This window comes from Thunnus maccoyii, chromosome 20, assembly GCF_910596095.1.
Source record: "Thunnus maccoyii chromosome 20, fThuMac1.1, whole genome shotgun sequence".
Classification (NCBI taxonomy): domain Eukaryota; kingdom Metazoa; phylum Chordata; class Actinopteri; order Scombriformes; family Scombridae; genus Thunnus; species Thunnus maccoyii.
In genome coordinates this window covers 10,682,159-10,699,535 of record NC_056552.1, presented here as the reverse complement: position 1 = coordinate 10,699,535, position 17,377 = coordinate 10,682,159, and the positions used below count along the sequence as shown (strand labels likewise).

Below are 17,377 nucleotides of genomic sequence, written 5' to 3'. Positions count from 1 at the left end.
GGATGTGGGGGTGGGGGTAACTGAGGTGAGGAGAGAATCAGGGTGGGATCTGGAGGCAGGATAGGGGAAGAGATGGAGGGAGAGGAGAAGGACAGCCGATGATGGTGGTAGTGGAGAGTGAGAGGAGGAACAGAGGGAGGAGGGGAAAAACAAACCCAAAAGCTCGACCACTTCATATTATTCCTTGTTTGGTGCACCAGGTGTGTTTCTGAGACTGAGAGGAGAATGAAAGCGCTGCTCATTTTCAGCTAATTTTGTTGACAGGTGGTAACAGCATCGTGCCATATTTTGCGTGAGTGCATGAAGTTGGGACTTGTGATCAGTGTAAAAAGAGACACTTGAAAGTAAATGAAAAGATGCTGTTGCTGCTGCTGTTGCTGATGTACAAATTAATCAAAAGACTCTAGGTGACAGCAGTAGTCCATGACTTCCCTCAGACTGATTAAAGAGCTGGTTCACCCAAATTACAAAAAACACAGTTCTCTAGTTGTATCTAACCATGCAGGTAGTTTAGGGAGTTTTTTGCCCAGGTTTTGAGATATCTGAGATTTCTTCCTCTACTGCAATACAATGGAGATGAATGGAATTTAATTTGCTTTGCTAACAACAACTTGTCGAGCATGGCTAGATACCACTAAAGGTAAGAGAGTTTTCTAAATCTTGGTGAACTGAAATACAAGCCAAGTCACCTAAACAGAGGAATAAAACTTGTAGATCGCCCAAGCATTAGATCTTTATTATCTGTCGCAGCCACCAGCCTCATGTCCAGGCTCCTTTTCATTTTTGCTCTCTCCTTGACAAAGCCTGCCACAGCACGTACGTTTCCTGTCCCTTTCCCAGGCTCGGAGTGGAGGTGGCAGCCGGGTAGTCGCTTCTGTGTGGCCATGCGTGGGACAGCCTCGTCCCTCCCCGCTGTGACCTGCAGCTGCCACTCAGACTGACATCACCAGAAAGACCCTTGTTTTGTCTCCAAAACTCTTCCCTAACCAAAGGTCAAGGTTCAGTTTGCGGTGGGTGGGAGAGATTCCTTTGCCAAATATGGAGGCAAATTAGTGGGCTGACTGCGTTTATTGAGAGGATTGCTTGTGGTATGACAAACATATCCTTCTCCACACCCACACTGTTTGTTTATCAGGTATTTAGTCAAAACCTAAATGCTGCATAATGCATGAGGCTACACAATATTTAATTACACTTGCATGATTTAGATTCCTCATTCAAATTAGTCTGTTTGATACATGGACTATTCTCAAGAGAAGACATGTAATTACTGTACTATTTCCATTTGGCATAGAGACTCCTGCTTACATGTGTAACCAAGGAGAGATAAAAAATCAGAGATACTTGTTCTGTCATCTAAAAAACTGCTTTTACTGCAGACTTACACAGTTCTCTGTCACACAAAGAGAGTTTCTTCTTCGCCACGGTATAATGACTGCATGAAAGCTCGGGTTTGTGAATTCCAAATCCTATTTACCTCTCCTCAACATTAAAGATCCTTAGTGAGGAGCACTTTGCTCGAAACTATTTGATGATAAAGCTTTTGAAATATTGATTTGAATGTCGTGAAGGCATCAGTCAGTGTTTTTCTCTTTTAATCTGAACTTCTTTATCTAGGGGGAAAGAAGAGGAGCAGAAAGGGAAGGAGAGAGAGAGAAACATGTGGGGGAACATCTGTGTGTGTGTGTGTGTGTGTGTGTGTGTGTGTGAGATTCATATGAGGGTGAAAACATGTATGCATTTACAAATGTGGATGTATGTTTGTGTGTATGCGTGTAACTCTGTGTGTCTCTTGCTGAATGAGCTGAGAGACTGCTTGATTTTTGAACCACTGTAAACAAGCCAGAGCCTTGTTAACTATGCCACTCAGAGTTAATGTGCAAAACAACTTTCAACTCACAATCTGCTTTTCAGGAAAGTCTGAATTCCACGCTTATTACTGTGGAATAAATGCTGATCCGCACTCTACCTTGGTATGGCAGAGGAATCTCTGGCAGCTCCTACAAATTCCCTTTCAAACATAGTGAAACATAGCACGTAGTGTGTGTATACCCAGGTAAATGTATTTCCATAACCTGTCATTTCAGAAAAACACACACACACACACACACACACACACACACACACACATCACACGGCTTTCTCCAATAGGCTTCTGACAACGGGGGACATTTATTGTATGTGGAAAGAAACTTCCTTGTTCTTATTATGCTCTTAAAACACACCTGACATGTTCAAGAATGCACAGAAATGCAGCACAATGTGACACCCATGGCGAGTAACAATAGCACAAAAATACACGTTAGCATTCACATTTGTCCAAAATACTTCATTACTAAATTAAAGCGGATATATGCGGAATCAAATACTGTCTAAATCTATCAACATGAGCCCACATAAGTGTTTTTACCCAAAACATGCAATGACATTGAATATATGACTCAACACTTCTGCTTTGACTGACAGCTGCTCATTATCATTTGACAACCTTAGAAGCTACTGTGATTACTGGATCATTAACTGGCAAGAAAACAAGCAACACTGAGAAAATGATATCACTGAGGGACAGAGAACATAGAAACTGACCATTTTAAGTCTATGCAGCCATCAGGGAACTACTTCTATGTGTTGAGGTTGCCCTCTACTGGTTATTTTTTTCCTCTGTAGCATGCAGGAGTACTGTGACAGAAGAGTTTACTTGCTTGAAGGCATAATATTATGTTCAACATTTACATTTTATTACAGCTGACTTCAGAGTAGGTGTAGATGCTAATCTATGGCCTGTCGAAGGTGGTTTGATGAAGATAAAGTGCTGGTGTGTGTGTGTGTGTTTGTGTATGTGTGTGTATAGACAAGTAAGTACTTAGAAAGGTCTATATGGAAGTATGAGAATGTAAAGAGCTCAAAATACATGAACTGTAATATTTTCTCCTATCCACAGGATATTATCTTTTATATTGTCTGAAGGATTATGTTTTAATACTGTATTGTATAAGTGTTTCTCTTATTTGCTTGTTAGTTATTAATTGTAAAAAAAAAATCAATAGTATATTAAGGAGGCCCTCCACCAATTACACACATAAATGTTCACTTTACTTCACATAGGGAATACTTCTTAACCAGTGCAAACAGTTGTATAAAGTATTTCTAAATTTTGAGAAAATGACCCCTGATGATGCTGTAATGATGCTATCAGAGTTATCTTGACATGCGCTTGGAGACTCAAGATTTTAAACAGAGAGTCTGCATTAAAACCAGAGTTATGGAGTTTGAAAAATATGCTCTTGAACCAGGTAGGGGGCATCCAACAAAAAGATACTATTATGTTGCATGATGGGATGTGAGAGAGTGTTTTTGGTTTTTCAGTGTTTTTGGACCTGGACTCATGTTAGGGACTAAAAGTCAGTCACTTTCTAAAATATGTCCTTCTGATTCCCCCAGCTTTATGTGAGTGTAATATTTAATTGCTGGAGTAGCCCTTAAATCAATTGACTGGTCAAACACTCTTTCATTACTAAAAGGTACTGACATACCAACATGTTAGTCTATTTGTACAGCACATTACGATCACAGCTTTGAGGTTACATGTCATTCTTACCCATTCTGTTGTTGCTTTTGTGTCAAACATGATCTTCCAACAATTCATTAAAAAAGCTTGAGGTCAAAAGGGTCAAAATACAAGTCAAGTTGAGATTTACCCGACTGTTGTCATATAATGCATCTGAGACTGTGTTAGACCCTTCTGATGACAAGACACCACGAGATTAAGTGGATTTGAATTCAGTTGGTGGGTCATCATAAGGTGGGGGGGTTAAGGCAATATCTAAGTACAGTGGGATGGAGGATTGGGATGCAGGGAGCTGTTCCATCCTCATGAGTCCTCTCCATGGCAGCTGATCAATACTCTTGAAGTAATGGAATTGTTTATTCCTTTTTCTGATGAAGTTACCACTTCACCTGCTCTATTTCTCCAAGGGCAGACACTGTCAGGCAGACAGAGCATGACAGATTTTCACAGCGCTGTGTGAATACTGCGACATGTACAATGAGTAAAATAGAAGAATCTCAACATCTTCAACACAAGCGTGCAATAAAACTGAAACTATACCTGACATCCTTCCCACAAGGTATGACTCACAGAAAAAAAAAAGCCATCATTTCTATCGCAAGGGAGATCCTTGGATTGTTTACTGTGTAAATGTTATCTTTCTGTGAACATATTGAAAGTGATATCATCCCTGACTATTAATTCAACCCGAGAGACGGGACAACAAGGAAAGGCTAGATCTCACAGACAAGAATCATAATGCAACACGCCATCTACATGCAGCGGTTTGTTGAACTTATCCCTTGGTGCGCACACACACAAAGACACATTATTGTATGACACTCAGTTGAAAAGATTCTTGGCGAGATTTATTCTTAAATTTTCCATCCGCACAGCTCTGAGATACACTTGAGGCAGTAGCACTGCAAGTTATTTTCACGTCTTGACAGAGTTTAGGGGATTTTTGTTATATGAATGTGCTGAAGGAGTTTTGTCCCATTCTCCTGTTTCTGAAGTTCCTCCCATGTGGATTGCTGTGCCATGACAGGTTTTTGTATCTCTCTGGGGCTGCTGCAGCTCGGGATCCATCGGCATGACTGATCTCATTTATCCTCGTCGCATCCATAGAGGCCCATGGTGTAAGGAAAAAGGGAGCTTCAATAGCAGCACTGTTAGTGCAAAAGCACAGATCAATGAGCTGTGCAGTACGGCAGCCAGGGACTCACATGTGTGAATAACAGTTTGCATTTAGGATTCCTCTGTATGAGGAACTCCAGGGTGCAGGAGATGTATGGTGCTTCATAATGGGATAAACAAACAGATCACAAGCCTCCACTGCACTGCATCATCTTATGTACTGGATTCAATATTAGTCTATCAATAAATTCCTGCTGTGATGTCAACCACACAGCAACATACTGCAGCAACAAACATATGGCATATTAGCTACATGAGCTCATTATGAATTACAGAATGTTTATTAGCTCTCTTGGAGTGATAAAATATGCCAGTAAATATTGTAATACCCCTAAATTGCTACATTTTAAGTGGACTTTTACTGAACCAAGAAGCCATAAATGATGCCTGCTATTTATTCACTGAAATCCCAGACATACCATGAAAATTATAAAGCATCACAGATTTTTAGCTTAAGAAAACAAGTACACATCTTCAGCGGGGAATGATGAACAAGGGCATTTATTTGTATGCTGTCAGTGCCTCCACAGAAAGCGAAGCTCATTCTGTAAATGTGAGAGCAGACTCATCATCTCATGAAATCCATCTCTGTAGCTCCTCTTACCCTGACATTTTGTTCCTTTGCTTGTAATTGATTTCTACTTCAATTTATTAATATAGCCTATGGAGCGCCTGGAGCACAACGCTAGTTATCTGGGGCCCACCAGGAGCTTAATCTCCTAAAATGAGCTGAATTAATAAGAGTGTTCAAGTAACATATTGATTACAGAATCGATGTCTGTTTCTTTGCACCATGCTCAAATGATTAGGATAAAATGGAACAGCATTAAGTAATAAGACTAGCACCTTTTTCAATCATTTTGCCTCAATCTAAATTTCAATAGGCTCGTTTTTTGATTGATAGCGTGTAAATCTTTAACCCAACCATTCATAATAAGAAGGAATTCAAAGACACAGATCGCTAAATAGATGTTTTCCACCACCTCCAGGGTTTTATTGACAAAGCTTATACTGTTTTCTTCCAGATCAGCCCCCCAAAAAGCTCGTTGTTCTGCAAGAGATGAATCACAAGGAGTATCATGGTTTTCTGGTCACATGACTATCTTTCCTGCCTGCAGGCAGCTGTGGATTTGAGATTCTGCAAGGTAATTCAGAGGGAAGTGGTAGTTTTCATACATTCAGTGCAAATGTGCTCTCAGATACTCAAGCCAACGAGAAGCAATGGGACCTCGCAATGGGGCAATGAGTGGATCTGGCAATAATGTTGTATTCCTCCCAGCAACATATTGTGCAAATAAGAGAGGAACAAAAAACATATCTGAGGAATATGAATGAATCCCTATTTTTAATCTATGGTGTGCAATATTTCTGATGATATGCTGTGCACATCATTATCTAATGTGTCTCTTTCTATACCATTATGTCAAAAGACCAGATGCTTTCAATCTGCAACCACTCTCAGTCTTCTGAATAAATTTCCATTTTTATACATGCATTTTAGTTACTTTTACATGTTTCATATACAGATACAAGTCCAATGTATCTTACATGAGAAGTCACTCCACACTTCATGATACATATATTGTGACATATGACATTTCATGGGGTTTTTTTTCTGTATAAACATCTCATTTTCTTTGTAAGTGTGCCTTATGAAAGCAATTCCGTCTGTGCACAGATAAAGCTTTACATAGAGCAACTCAGCACAACACTGATAGGTATCAGCTATATTACATGTATATCAATAAGTGTCTGTATAAAGAACAAGTAAACATTCAATAAATAAGTTTATTCTCACTCATGCTCTAAATATCTTAATCATAAGAGATCCTTTAGGATTGTTTTCATGCCAGAATGCGTTTGGCACCTCTAAGTGATGGACAGGGAAAGATAGAGCAGCTGTCAGATATATAAATAACACACTTCATTGAAAATTAGCCAACAAAATATTTAAATAGTAGTTTTTGTCTATTAGACCTCAAATAAGAGAGAGTAATGTCAGTAAAAACGTGGATAATGTATACACATAACACAAACAGTATTTAGATGTGTACACATCATTAAACATCAGTAGGGTTTAATGAATCTCTGCATGAGCACCCTCAGCGGGTTAGTTTGAGTGCAGTGGGATGAACATTGCAGATGTCGAACCAGTGCTGATCCACCTCCTTGTGTGGCAGCAGGCCATTTCGTGGCAGAGAGGGCCGGCGCCAGCGATCGCGGCTGCTCACCACCTGCCAGAATTGCGTGCCCTTGAGAAGAAAGATGGCATTGTGGGTGTAGGAGAAGTAGGCAGAGTCAATGTTGCCATCTGGATGATCTCCACTCACCACTGGAGGGAAAACATCTCGGATGTTTTTTGGGAAGCCTCTTGCCAAGCCGTTGGCCTCCACGTCGAATGCATACACCTGTTTGAACAGATAATTGTTTTCCCTCTTGAGAATTTTCTTACCAGCAGAAACCAACCAGTAGTTCTAAACTATATTAATAGTACTTTGGCCCCAGGTTTTCTGTCTGTCAGTTTATAGTAATTTAACACAATTGTATATTGGAATTATTAGATTATTTAGATTTTGTTTTAGTTGATATCCTGGGGCTTGTAACAGTTACTCTCTTTGCCCAGTTGATAATCCCACCTTGATTTTATCCATTAAATTGTCCCCTCATTGGCCTTCTCTCAGATAATCGTCAAATCTACTGTTGTTTTTAACCTAACCAATCTAACAATCCCTACGTGCTTCCTTTGTACCTCCTCATTTCTCATGTGTTAAAGAGAAGATAAGAATTCTTACAAGAGTGCGTTTGAAGAAGTAGATGTAGGAGTCTCTCCTGTCATATATCGCTGTGTCAATGGGGCCGGAGACCCCTGGGAAACCCTCAGAGATTATTCTTGGATAGCGGTGACCTTCTGGATCCTGCATGAACACCTGGTCATTATCACTGTCATACCTCCAGAACTGGGTACCTGTAAGCAAAAACAACCAAATATCTTTTATCTTTATCTCTTTAGAGCCATATTATGAAAACCTATTGGCCACTCACTCTATTTGCACATTATATACAGTATATGTATATCTACCTTTGAAGAAGTAAACTGCATCTCTTTTTCTGGACCACACATGCACATGCGCATCCACTCCATCGACGGGAATGCCACGCCAGCCAATCTGAAGTGCAACTGGGTCTCCAAAGCGTGTTCTGTTATTTCTGTTCTCATACAGCCAGTACCAGCTGTCTCTGATGAAATATGTGTTAAAGCGGACTACTACCTCCCCATAGGGTGTCTTTTCCTTTCTGATCCAATCAAATACAGTGCTGAATCGACCCTTACATCCCCCTGGAGGTAAAAAAAAAAAAAAGTGAGGTTTTGTGTCAATCTGTCAGTATATCATTCTGGGTCTGTGTGTATAAGTGTCCACTAGATGGTGCTAAAATCATATACCATAGAGGTGCTGGATGGCTTTCCTGTCCATCCAGTCCATCTCAAAGCCAGACAAATGGGGCAGATAGCTGGGCTGCATTATAGATCCAGGCCTGTAGATATGGGGCAGACCCAAGACATGGCCGATCTCATGAACTGCCACCTAATAGATGGAGAATTCAAATGAATGAGCTTTAACTGAATGTATTGTTTTCATTATATCTCCTGAAGATTGCTTTAATCAGGCTGTTGCTTACTTTAAGAAGGCTGATGCCACTGCCAGCGTTGGGAGCAGTGAAATGTTCATCGTCATCAAAGTGTATATCACCCAGGAACCAGGCGTGGGCAAATTCCTGACCAGTGCCATCAAACCTCTGATTGCATCCCAGATGCCTTCCTTAGTGGCAGAGATTTAAAAAAAGATGCTTATTTTTCTATGTGAATTTGGTCAAAACAACATCTACATGCAGTTCAATACATGTTTTATTTCAAACAAGGTTCAAGTTTAGTACAAAATTAAAACATCCAGAGATAAAAGAGGAAAAAAACCCTTTATTGTACAAAACCAACATATTCCAGCTCTTAAGAACACTGATGACAGCTATTACTGCTGCAGTGGTGGTTCTTAACATTAAAGCTATTCTTGTAGTCTTAAATCTTCTCCAAGAGAGGCCAAATTCAGTTCAATTTTTTTCTCAAGTATGAATTCAAAAATGATGATTTTTATATTATCTGTAAATATCAGATTGTGTGGATGAATAACTTAAATACTGTACTTTAACAGGTGTAGTATTCCTATTAATGTATTGCTATAGAGCTTAATGATATGTGGCCATGTGGGCAGATTTTTTTTTAAACTAAAACAAGAAATGAACCTTCACAGGCAAGTGATGTTATAGTCAAACCAAGAGTAATAGTAAAATATAATATTTTTACTCATTTTTTCAAATAAAAAATGTTGCAATGAGTTCCCTCAGACCTACCTGTGCCAAAGCCCAGCCTGATATCAATATCTTCCAGTGGGGAACGTGTGTCCTCCACGAACTCCAGCGGAGACACTTCACTCCACATCCTGAAGGCCAGTCTGAAGATGTACCTCTGCTCCTCAATAGACAACTGATTGCTGTAGCCTTCTCCAATCAGTCTCCACTTCAAAACTTTCTTAGAAAAGGCCCTGTAACCTGTTTCACTCAAATCTCTCCTCCGCCTACTCTTGGATACAAGAGTGGCAAGGTGACGTTTCCTAACAAGCGCTGTTTCGCTCTGTCGTATATTCACACTGACATTTACCATTTGACTGTCCATGTTGATGTCTTGTGAGCTGTTTTTTAAAGTGTGATCTGTGTGAATTACATCGGTGTCATTGGAAATGACTGTGAGAACACTTTCTGTGTCGTTAAAATTGAATAAGTCATCCTCAGAGGAGTTACCAGAACCAAAAGAAGTGTCATTGATTAAATTATTTGCTGTGTTGTTACTGTCAGTCTCATTAAAAGAGTCATTTGGACTGTTTTCAATATCTGAGGCACTACTGTTCTCAGGCACTACAGGAGTGTTTAGGTCAAGCTTCTTGTCGGGGACTCCACACCTCGGTTTGTTCATGGCCAACTTGGTGGCCTCATCAAACAAACCTGTGACAGGCAGGCCCGATACCTTCTGAAACTCCTCAAGTGCTGAAATAAACGCTCTGCTTTTAGTTGGACTGTTGTGGTCATACTGATCATCATCTTGAGGAGCATCCCTTGAGTGAGGCAGTGAGGTCCCCTCCTGGATCACTGCATGAAGGTCGTCTAGGAAATCATCATGAAAAGAAGTGTCTGAATCTTCAAACTGGATCTCCTCCCAGTTCACTGGTTTAATGAATCCATATCTAGAGAGAAACAACTAAACAAGACATGGGTTCAATTAGATAATGCATCATAAAATAAGGGCATTTTCAAAATTCTAAATAGATGTTGAAATGTAAAAACACAGTAAACAATTGGGAAAAATATGTAAGGTTTTTACCTCTGCTGTGTATTTATCTGTTATGAGCTCAGCTTGGTGGGAATTAAGAGTCTGCAAATCAGAATGATCCCGGTTATGGAAAAGTTTCTCTGCATCAGCTGAGCTAATGGTTGTCCAAAAAAGGAAAATTATCAGCTGGATAAAAGTCAGCATCGTGGCGTTGGTTTACTCCAAGTGAGATGATGGCAAGCAAGTAAGAAGTCACACTGCTTTATAGGCAAATCCTGAGTTTCTCCACACCCATTTAAAGGTGTGATTCTCTGGAGATATTACACTTTCCTCAGCTATGTGTGAAAAGTAAACATGTCTTTGCTGTCTACAACTCCTGAATTTGAGTGAATTGTATGGATGTTATACGCGCTTCACTGGTTTTAAATGGACTGTTGCTGACCTGTGTGAAGAAGTGAAAACTTTCACTTTCATGTGAACAATAACAGCGGTTTAGGGCAGCCATGACCTCTGCCAACACCTGCTTTGAATAGGACACACAGAAACTAGAGTGTTTTTAAAGTGAATAACCACTGACCCAACTTTTCATATGACCACACTGATTTAAATTTATTTTCAAAAACAAACTCTACATTGAGTTTCTTGAGCAAGCTTAACAATAAATACAACTATATATATATATATATATATTCACTTAGTCTTTCATGTCTTTTATGGCACAAAAGCTACTTTTTCTCAGTGCAAAATAACTTACAAAACTGGCAAGAGGAGCAGCACACAGACAAATAAAAATACATGAATACAGAAATACAGACTATACAAAGAAAGAAGATAAAGTGGATGGTGAGGGTGAGGGGTGGTTACTGTAGAGCTTTGGCTATCGCTGCCGCCAGGTGTTCAGCTGTTGGCTTCTCTGCAGCACAGCTGACACACAGGCCCTCTGCTGTCATAGCGTCTTGTGTAGTAGGACCTATGGCTGCAAACTGGAAACAAAAAAAGGTCAAAATGACTGAAAGTGTGATAAAGTAGATTGATCAATATTTCAGGTGGAAGCCATACCTTGATTTGACTCAGCTGTTCACCTGACAGCTTCCGCACCACTTTTAGACAAAACTTCACTCCTGATGGACTGAAGAAAGCTATGCTGGCTGGAGCGCCCTGTGCATACAGTCAGAGATGTAGTTAACACACAAAAATACAAACGTACCCTCTAAAATGTAGTAGGAGTAGAGATTTACCTGCTCTGTGAAGTAGTTCTTTAGATTTTTCTCCAGGTCTGGATGTTCAGTTGTTTGATAGACAGTCAGCGTCTCAAGGGGAACTCCTGGAAACAAAGAAACAGATCCCCGCAGTGATAAAGGTAGTTCAATTACTATTTTATAATTAGTGTAACCCCAGTGGGAGTTTTATCACCTTGAGTTTTTAATCGAGAGGCACAACATGGGGGAATGCTTACCATTTTCCCTTAAAGCCGTGGGCAAGACTTCTCTTTTGATTGAGCCACAGGGGAAAAAAAGTGGGGGGATATTTGTGTCCTCTCCTACGATGAGAATCAGATGTAAGGTCATATTTGTTGTCAGATCAATCAATTTAAAAAAAAACAAAAAACTGTGAAGAATGTGAGAGTATAAAATAATAGCATACGTTCAATAATAACACGTGATAACACCTCTGCTGTCCCCGTGTCCTCGCCCAAAGGGTTCAGACTAAGATTTCGTACTGTGCAGGATAAAACACAAAAAACATGGGGATTAATATGATATGTAATGTTGATATCATGTCATTGCAGAGCAAATATTTTTAAAACAAGTAACTTTTAGTTTAGATCAGTTTATTTTAACTTCTTCAATAACAAAATAAGTACATAATAAAAACTGACTACAAAGAGATCCAACTGTTGATGTTAACCATGAAGAATGGTGTAAAACAACATCAGAAAGGTGCAGCACCTGCTCGTTCTCTAAAGACCAAATACATTCACTGTGGGTCACAGCAAACTGTCACTTGTGTACAACCTTTTTCCAAATGACTTGGGGTACTAACATCACTTCACACATTTATGTCAGCACCAGGTGCCTGCCACACTCTCCTACACTTAGCATTAATATAGGAAATGTAAACGTATAATAAGCACAATGTACAAAGATGGAGTTTTTTGTGTGACAATAACTTACCTAATGCAGCAGTTGCCTTCCCAACCACATAGATGGACTTGCTGTTCCATTTGTCTTTCACTGAGCTATTCCACTCTGAATTAATAATTTAGGAAAGAGATTTAACATTTAATCAAACTAGAGGAAATCAATTTAAAATCTTAATTAGTGGTTAGGATATCCAGTACACAGCATTTATAGACATTTAGGCAAATACACTTCAGGGGATTAAGACCATTATATCAATGAGGTACAGGTGCAACCATTACAATATTTTTGAAGTGTATTCTTTGTATTTTCTTACCTTCCCTTCTGTCTTCTGCTTCTAAGCACATCTTCACAGCTTCCACTGCTCTTGGACTAGTAAATATGAGACCTCCGTGTTTTTCTGGCTGGAAAAGCTGATATAGAAAGTCATAGAAATGACTGAGAACACGAAACATGACATAAATGATGGAAATATTAATCTAATTCTGTAACAAGTTCACTTACCTTATCTGTCAAGGTGTTTAATGAGACAAATTTAAAAGACAGCACAGGAATTAAGGTTGCTTTATGACCATGTGATTCCAACTCCTGGGGAATAGAAATAATAGACTCAAAATTAGCAGTCAAATGAAAAGCATTAGAATATGACTACAGCTATATGTGAACTGAGCACTATTAGATGCAAGTTAATATGGCGCAAATCGCCTTTACCTTGATGTAAGGATCTGGTCCAGAATCGCCATCTCTTGGCTCTTTGAGAAGCAGTACGTGCATCTTGATACAGACCTTAAAACGCTGAATAAATAAAATTGATAAGAATACAATAGAACAACCCAGAGTGGAATATAAACGCTGCTGTCAAAGTAATGTCAGTGTGAAAAATAGCAAAAACACTGAGGACGGAGGGTGGGAATGCACAGCAAGCTAAAGCTACACCCTAAAACTGTCATATGCAGCCTGCTGATAACGATATGTAGAGTCATGATTATTGGACTGTGTCTGAGGAGCAAACAAAAGCAGGAAGGATATACTTTTCCTATTGAAAACCAATGAATGAAGCTAAAACATGTCCTCATGTGTTACTGTTTACATTAGCAAGCCACACTTGGAAGTGACAGCTGAAGTTAGCTGCACTATCTGTCAGCTTAGTAGCACCTGTTCATAATGCCTAATGACAATAAGCGACTTATTTGTCTTATTCGTTAATTACAATGCTGCAAAAGATGGTCAGAAAACAATAAAATATAGCAAAATATTGCAATAAATTCATGTACCTTGAGTTGTCCCTACAGCTGAATGCATGACGACTTCAGATACGGTTAAGAAGGGGAGACATAATGCTGTACATTTGACTAACGTCCCCAAAAAATCGAGTTATATGTAACAAGTCATATATTATTGATAGTTTAAAACACTAAAATATTTCATTGTAGTTCAACTACAGATGTATAACGTCAAAATCTTAGTTTAGGCATAGATTAAATAAATGGTCACCCCTTTTTCCAAATTGGTTTATTCCACTTCCCTAACGGTCAACTAGCCGTCATTGCGGCTCCTGTGTTGCTACGAGAAGCTGCGCGTCCACTACATGTAGAGCCGTAATGGCGGCTACAGTGTTCCAGTTTCCTCATCTAGCCTCAACTGTAACCTTTTCCCCGCCCACTCAAGTTGACACGAGTGTTGCATGTTTGCAAGCATGGCTTCATCTGCTAAGAGGCGAGCCGTAGGTTTGGGTGAAAATCCCGAGGAAAGTGACAACAGCTCCGATGAAAACCCGGAGGATGATGACGATTCTGGGGAGGACGACAGCGAGGCATCAGAAGAGGAGATAAATGAGGTAAAACAACAAACTATTCTTTCATTGTTGCATGGCCTCGCTAGCTTGCTAGTTAGCCAGCTAACACAGCTGTCGACAAAAAGGTAACAGCAGATTACTGGAAGCCACATGAGGAATATTTACTGATGCTGTTTGGCACGATTAATAAAAGTAACGTTAGATAACTAGACCAGCTGGGATATGATTTTTAAGAAGTGAAGTTACTGTATAACATGAGTTTACTCCATGATAACTTGATAGTAAGTAGGTTAACTGTGCACAACCAGAATTACTGATTCATTCAAAAAGTACATGATATAACTAGCCAATCAAAAAAGTACTAGTATTTAACTACTTTTCACGCAGGTTTCACCTGTTAACTGCTTTTTGCGTTGTTATTGTTTAACTTTCAGGAGGTAATGGTGGACTTCGAAGCCCACAACATTTCTGGCAATGACTTCAATGGCATCAAGAAACTCTTACAACAGGTTTGGGGACAGCATTTATATTTTTGCATTCATCTGATCCTCCTCATGTTATTTGTTAAGTGCCGGCTGTGCTTCATGCTGATGTTACTTCTGGTTTGTTTGTTTGTGTGCAGCTCTTTCTGAAGTCTCATGTAAATACATCAGAGATGACAGATCTCATCATTCAGCAGAATCATATGGGAAGCGTCATCAGGGTGAGTTACTGAATAGGTTAGTCCACTCATCATTTTATTAAAGATGACTTTTCAGCAGTTTCACTTCAATGATATACTCGCTTTTCTTTTACTCCAGCAAGCTGAGGTGCCAGAGGACAGCGATGATGACGATCCAGATGAAGTGTTTGGCTTCATCACTATGCTCAACCTTACAGAGAGAAAGGTAACCCCACTGACACGCATCGAATATCAGCCTCACACACTCACTGGGATATACGAAAATGTATACACGTGTTACCAGTTAGTTTTAAGTATCAGAGCACGTTTGTGTCTGCTGTCGTTGGCAGGGTGTGCAGTGTGTGGAGGAGGTGAAGGAGCTGATCGTGGACCAGTGTGAGAAGAACTCGTCTCACAACGCGATGGAACAGCTGGAGCAGATCCTTAATGACACCAGCAAGCCTGTAGGGTTACTGCTGAGTGAGCGCTTCATCAACGTACCTCCACAGATCGCCCTTCCACTGCACAAACAGCTCCAGTGAGTTTAGCCTGCCTTCTTATGCCCTCCTCACTATTTCTCTTTACGGAGAAGCATACTAGCAATTACCAGAGCAATGTGGAGTGCTTTGATGGGAACAAAGGAGTCAAGAAATGCACCACCATTCTTTTAAAATAAAGTGTTACGTTCATATAGTCTTGCAAATTTAGCATACACCATATGCATTTTTTTAAATTCCTGATTTACATGGAGAGAATTACTACCACTGCAGCACTTGACCGCAGTTTTGCACGTGATTATAGTGCATGTGTACACTCTAGTTTTGCCATGTTTTTATGAGTTCTCAGTCAAATATGTCGTGACTCTGCATTAAATAATCAGTCCTTATCAGTTTCATCTCAGTACACCTGAGCCGCAGCATACTGGAAGAAAATTCTAGGATTAAAGATTGCTTGTTTGTGAGGGCAGCAGACAGATTGCATTTTTATTTTTCCATTTTTTGTGGTAGTGAGAGGACATTGTCAGTGTGTTATTGGAAAGCAAAAATGTGTTGCCACTGGGGAACATTTGTTTACACATGTTTTTATCACACCATTGCATCCTGGGAGTGAAACTGAATGAACATGTCTTCCTACAACCCCTTGTACCTTGTATGAACTGCTCGTTGTTGTTTGAAGCAATATGTGACCTGACAGTGCTTTGTGAAAGAATAAAAATAAATCTTTTGATGATGTAGTATGCAGAAAAATAAACTGAATGGCATTCTGTTCTCCAGGGAAGAAATCGCTGAAGCTCAGAGGACGAATAAGCCGAGTGGGAGGTGCCACTACTGTCTGATGATCAGCAAGACCTGCAAAGAGGCAACCAAGAGTATTCCAGCCAGAGGACCTCCCAAAGAAGAATACATGTTTGTCAATGCAGAGGAGGAATTCTTCTACGAGGTAAATGTCTCAGATGTTACTGAAATGTTCGATAATAATTCAGGGAGCGCCTTACATATTTGGACAGTTGTATTCATGTCCAAAAAATTTGTGCAGTATTAAGTTTTAATCTGTTCTCCTTACAGCAAGCCATCATGAAGTTCCACTACTCGGTCCAGGATGACGCAGACTCCTGTTTGAGTGGAAGGTGGTCGTTCGACGACGTACCCATGAAGCCTTTCAGGACAGTGATGCTGATCCCAGCAGACAGAATGCCTGCCATTATGGACAAACTGAAAGAATACCTAACTGTGTGAACCTCACAATAAACTATGCACTCACTGAAGACCTTCAAGCTCATGGAAATGGTTCAGTACAATTTAGAAGAAAATGTTCATGTACAGTAATGCCAGTATTGTAAACCTGACATATTGTACTTATGTGGTGAGGGTTTCCTTTTTCAGCTACTTTAGAGATGTTGTTTTTACAAAGTTCTGGTTCACTTAAGACACAATGCAGAGGGAAGTAACCACATACTCTGCTAATTATATGTAACTGTTATATCATGTGAATACGATTAGAAAGACGACACTTAGTCATGTTGTCTATAAGGACTTTTGTGTATAACAAGATTATGAACCAAGACACTTTAGGATTACAGTTCCTTTTGTATTAATGGCCAAAGCTGATTGGTTGAGCTTGTCATCCAGTCTCCACAGATGGAGAGGGGATGAGTGTGTCATCGCTTTTACTGAATAGTAAAGCTCTGTAAACTGAACTACATACAAATGAAATGTACTATTCTGCAGCTGTAGATTGTCCTTGATATCATTTGCTACAAAGTTCAATTTTCACAAATTTAATCTGGATTGTAGTTATAAAATGAAACATACAGAACTCGATATTTTTTTTAAACAAAAGCAGATTATTGAACGCAGGATATTTGTGCTAAAGCGCTGTTCTACTAGACTATTTCTAATCAAGGATTTATGTATATCTCTTGGTACTGGTGGTCAATAAATACATTATACATTTGCATGCTTTGACAAGTTTGCTTTCTTAATCTATTTAGTCTCAAATCCAGATCCTTACATAACACGTTAACCTGACGAGCAACACCAAGACCTCTGAAAAGGACAGCTTTGCATAAAAAATGAGAAGAAAGTAGGTGACAAATGACTTCTTTAGCAGCATGTATATGTATCAAAGGGCTAAACCATCTCTTTGAATCTGCATCTTT

The 17,377-nt window shown here is 39.6% G+C and overlaps 3 protein-coding genes across 3 annotated transcripts; 1 reads left to right on the top strand and 2 right to left on the bottom strand.

Annotated features, from left to right (window-relative positions):
• Positions 1-6,293: 6,293 nt before the first annotated feature.
• On the bottom strand, positions 6,294-10,325 carry mmp21 (matrix metallopeptidase 21). The gene is made up of 7 exons (XM_042398284.1): positions 10,173-10,325; positions 9,149-10,049; positions 8,423-8,562; positions 8,187-8,328; positions 7,824-8,081; positions 7,537-7,709; positions 6,294-7,152 (listed from the first exon to the last, which is right to left on the bottom strand). Exons 1-7 carry the CDS (start codon positions 10,323-10,325, stop codon positions 6,847-6,849), a joined length of 2,073 nt encoding a protein of 690 aa, XP_042254218.1. The 3' UTR covers positions 6,294-6,846.
• Positions 10,326-10,718: 393 nt separating this feature from the next.
• On the bottom strand, positions 10,719-13,723 carry uros (uroporphyrinogen III synthase). Its single transcript, XM_042397605.1, has 10 exons — positions 13,537-13,723; positions 12,974-13,057; positions 12,767-12,850; positions 12,579-12,675; positions 12,296-12,370; positions 11,766-11,840; positions 11,578-11,661; positions 11,360-11,445; positions 11,181-11,279; positions 10,719-11,104 (listed from the first exon to the last, which is right to left on the bottom strand). Exons 2-10 carry the CDS (start codon positions 13,034-13,036, stop codon positions 10,982-10,984), a joined length of 786 nt encoding a protein of 261 aa, XP_042253539.1. The 5' UTR covers positions 13,037-13,057; positions 13,537-13,723; the 3' UTR covers positions 10,719-10,981.
• A 141-nt stretch (positions 13,724-13,864) lies between these two features.
• On the top strand, positions 13,865-17,173 carry LOC121887059 (BRCA2 and CDKN1A interacting protein). Its single transcript, XM_042397603.1, has 7 exons — positions 13,865-14,099; positions 14,492-14,566; positions 14,680-14,760; positions 14,858-14,944; positions 15,069-15,256; positions 15,993-16,158; positions 16,284-17,173. Exons 1-7 carry the CDS (start codon positions 13,947-13,949, stop codon positions 16,452-16,454), a joined length of 921 nt encoding a protein of 306 aa, XP_042253537.1. The 5' UTR covers positions 13,865-13,946; the 3' UTR covers positions 16,455-17,173.
• Positions 17,174-17,377: the final 204 nt, after the last annotated feature.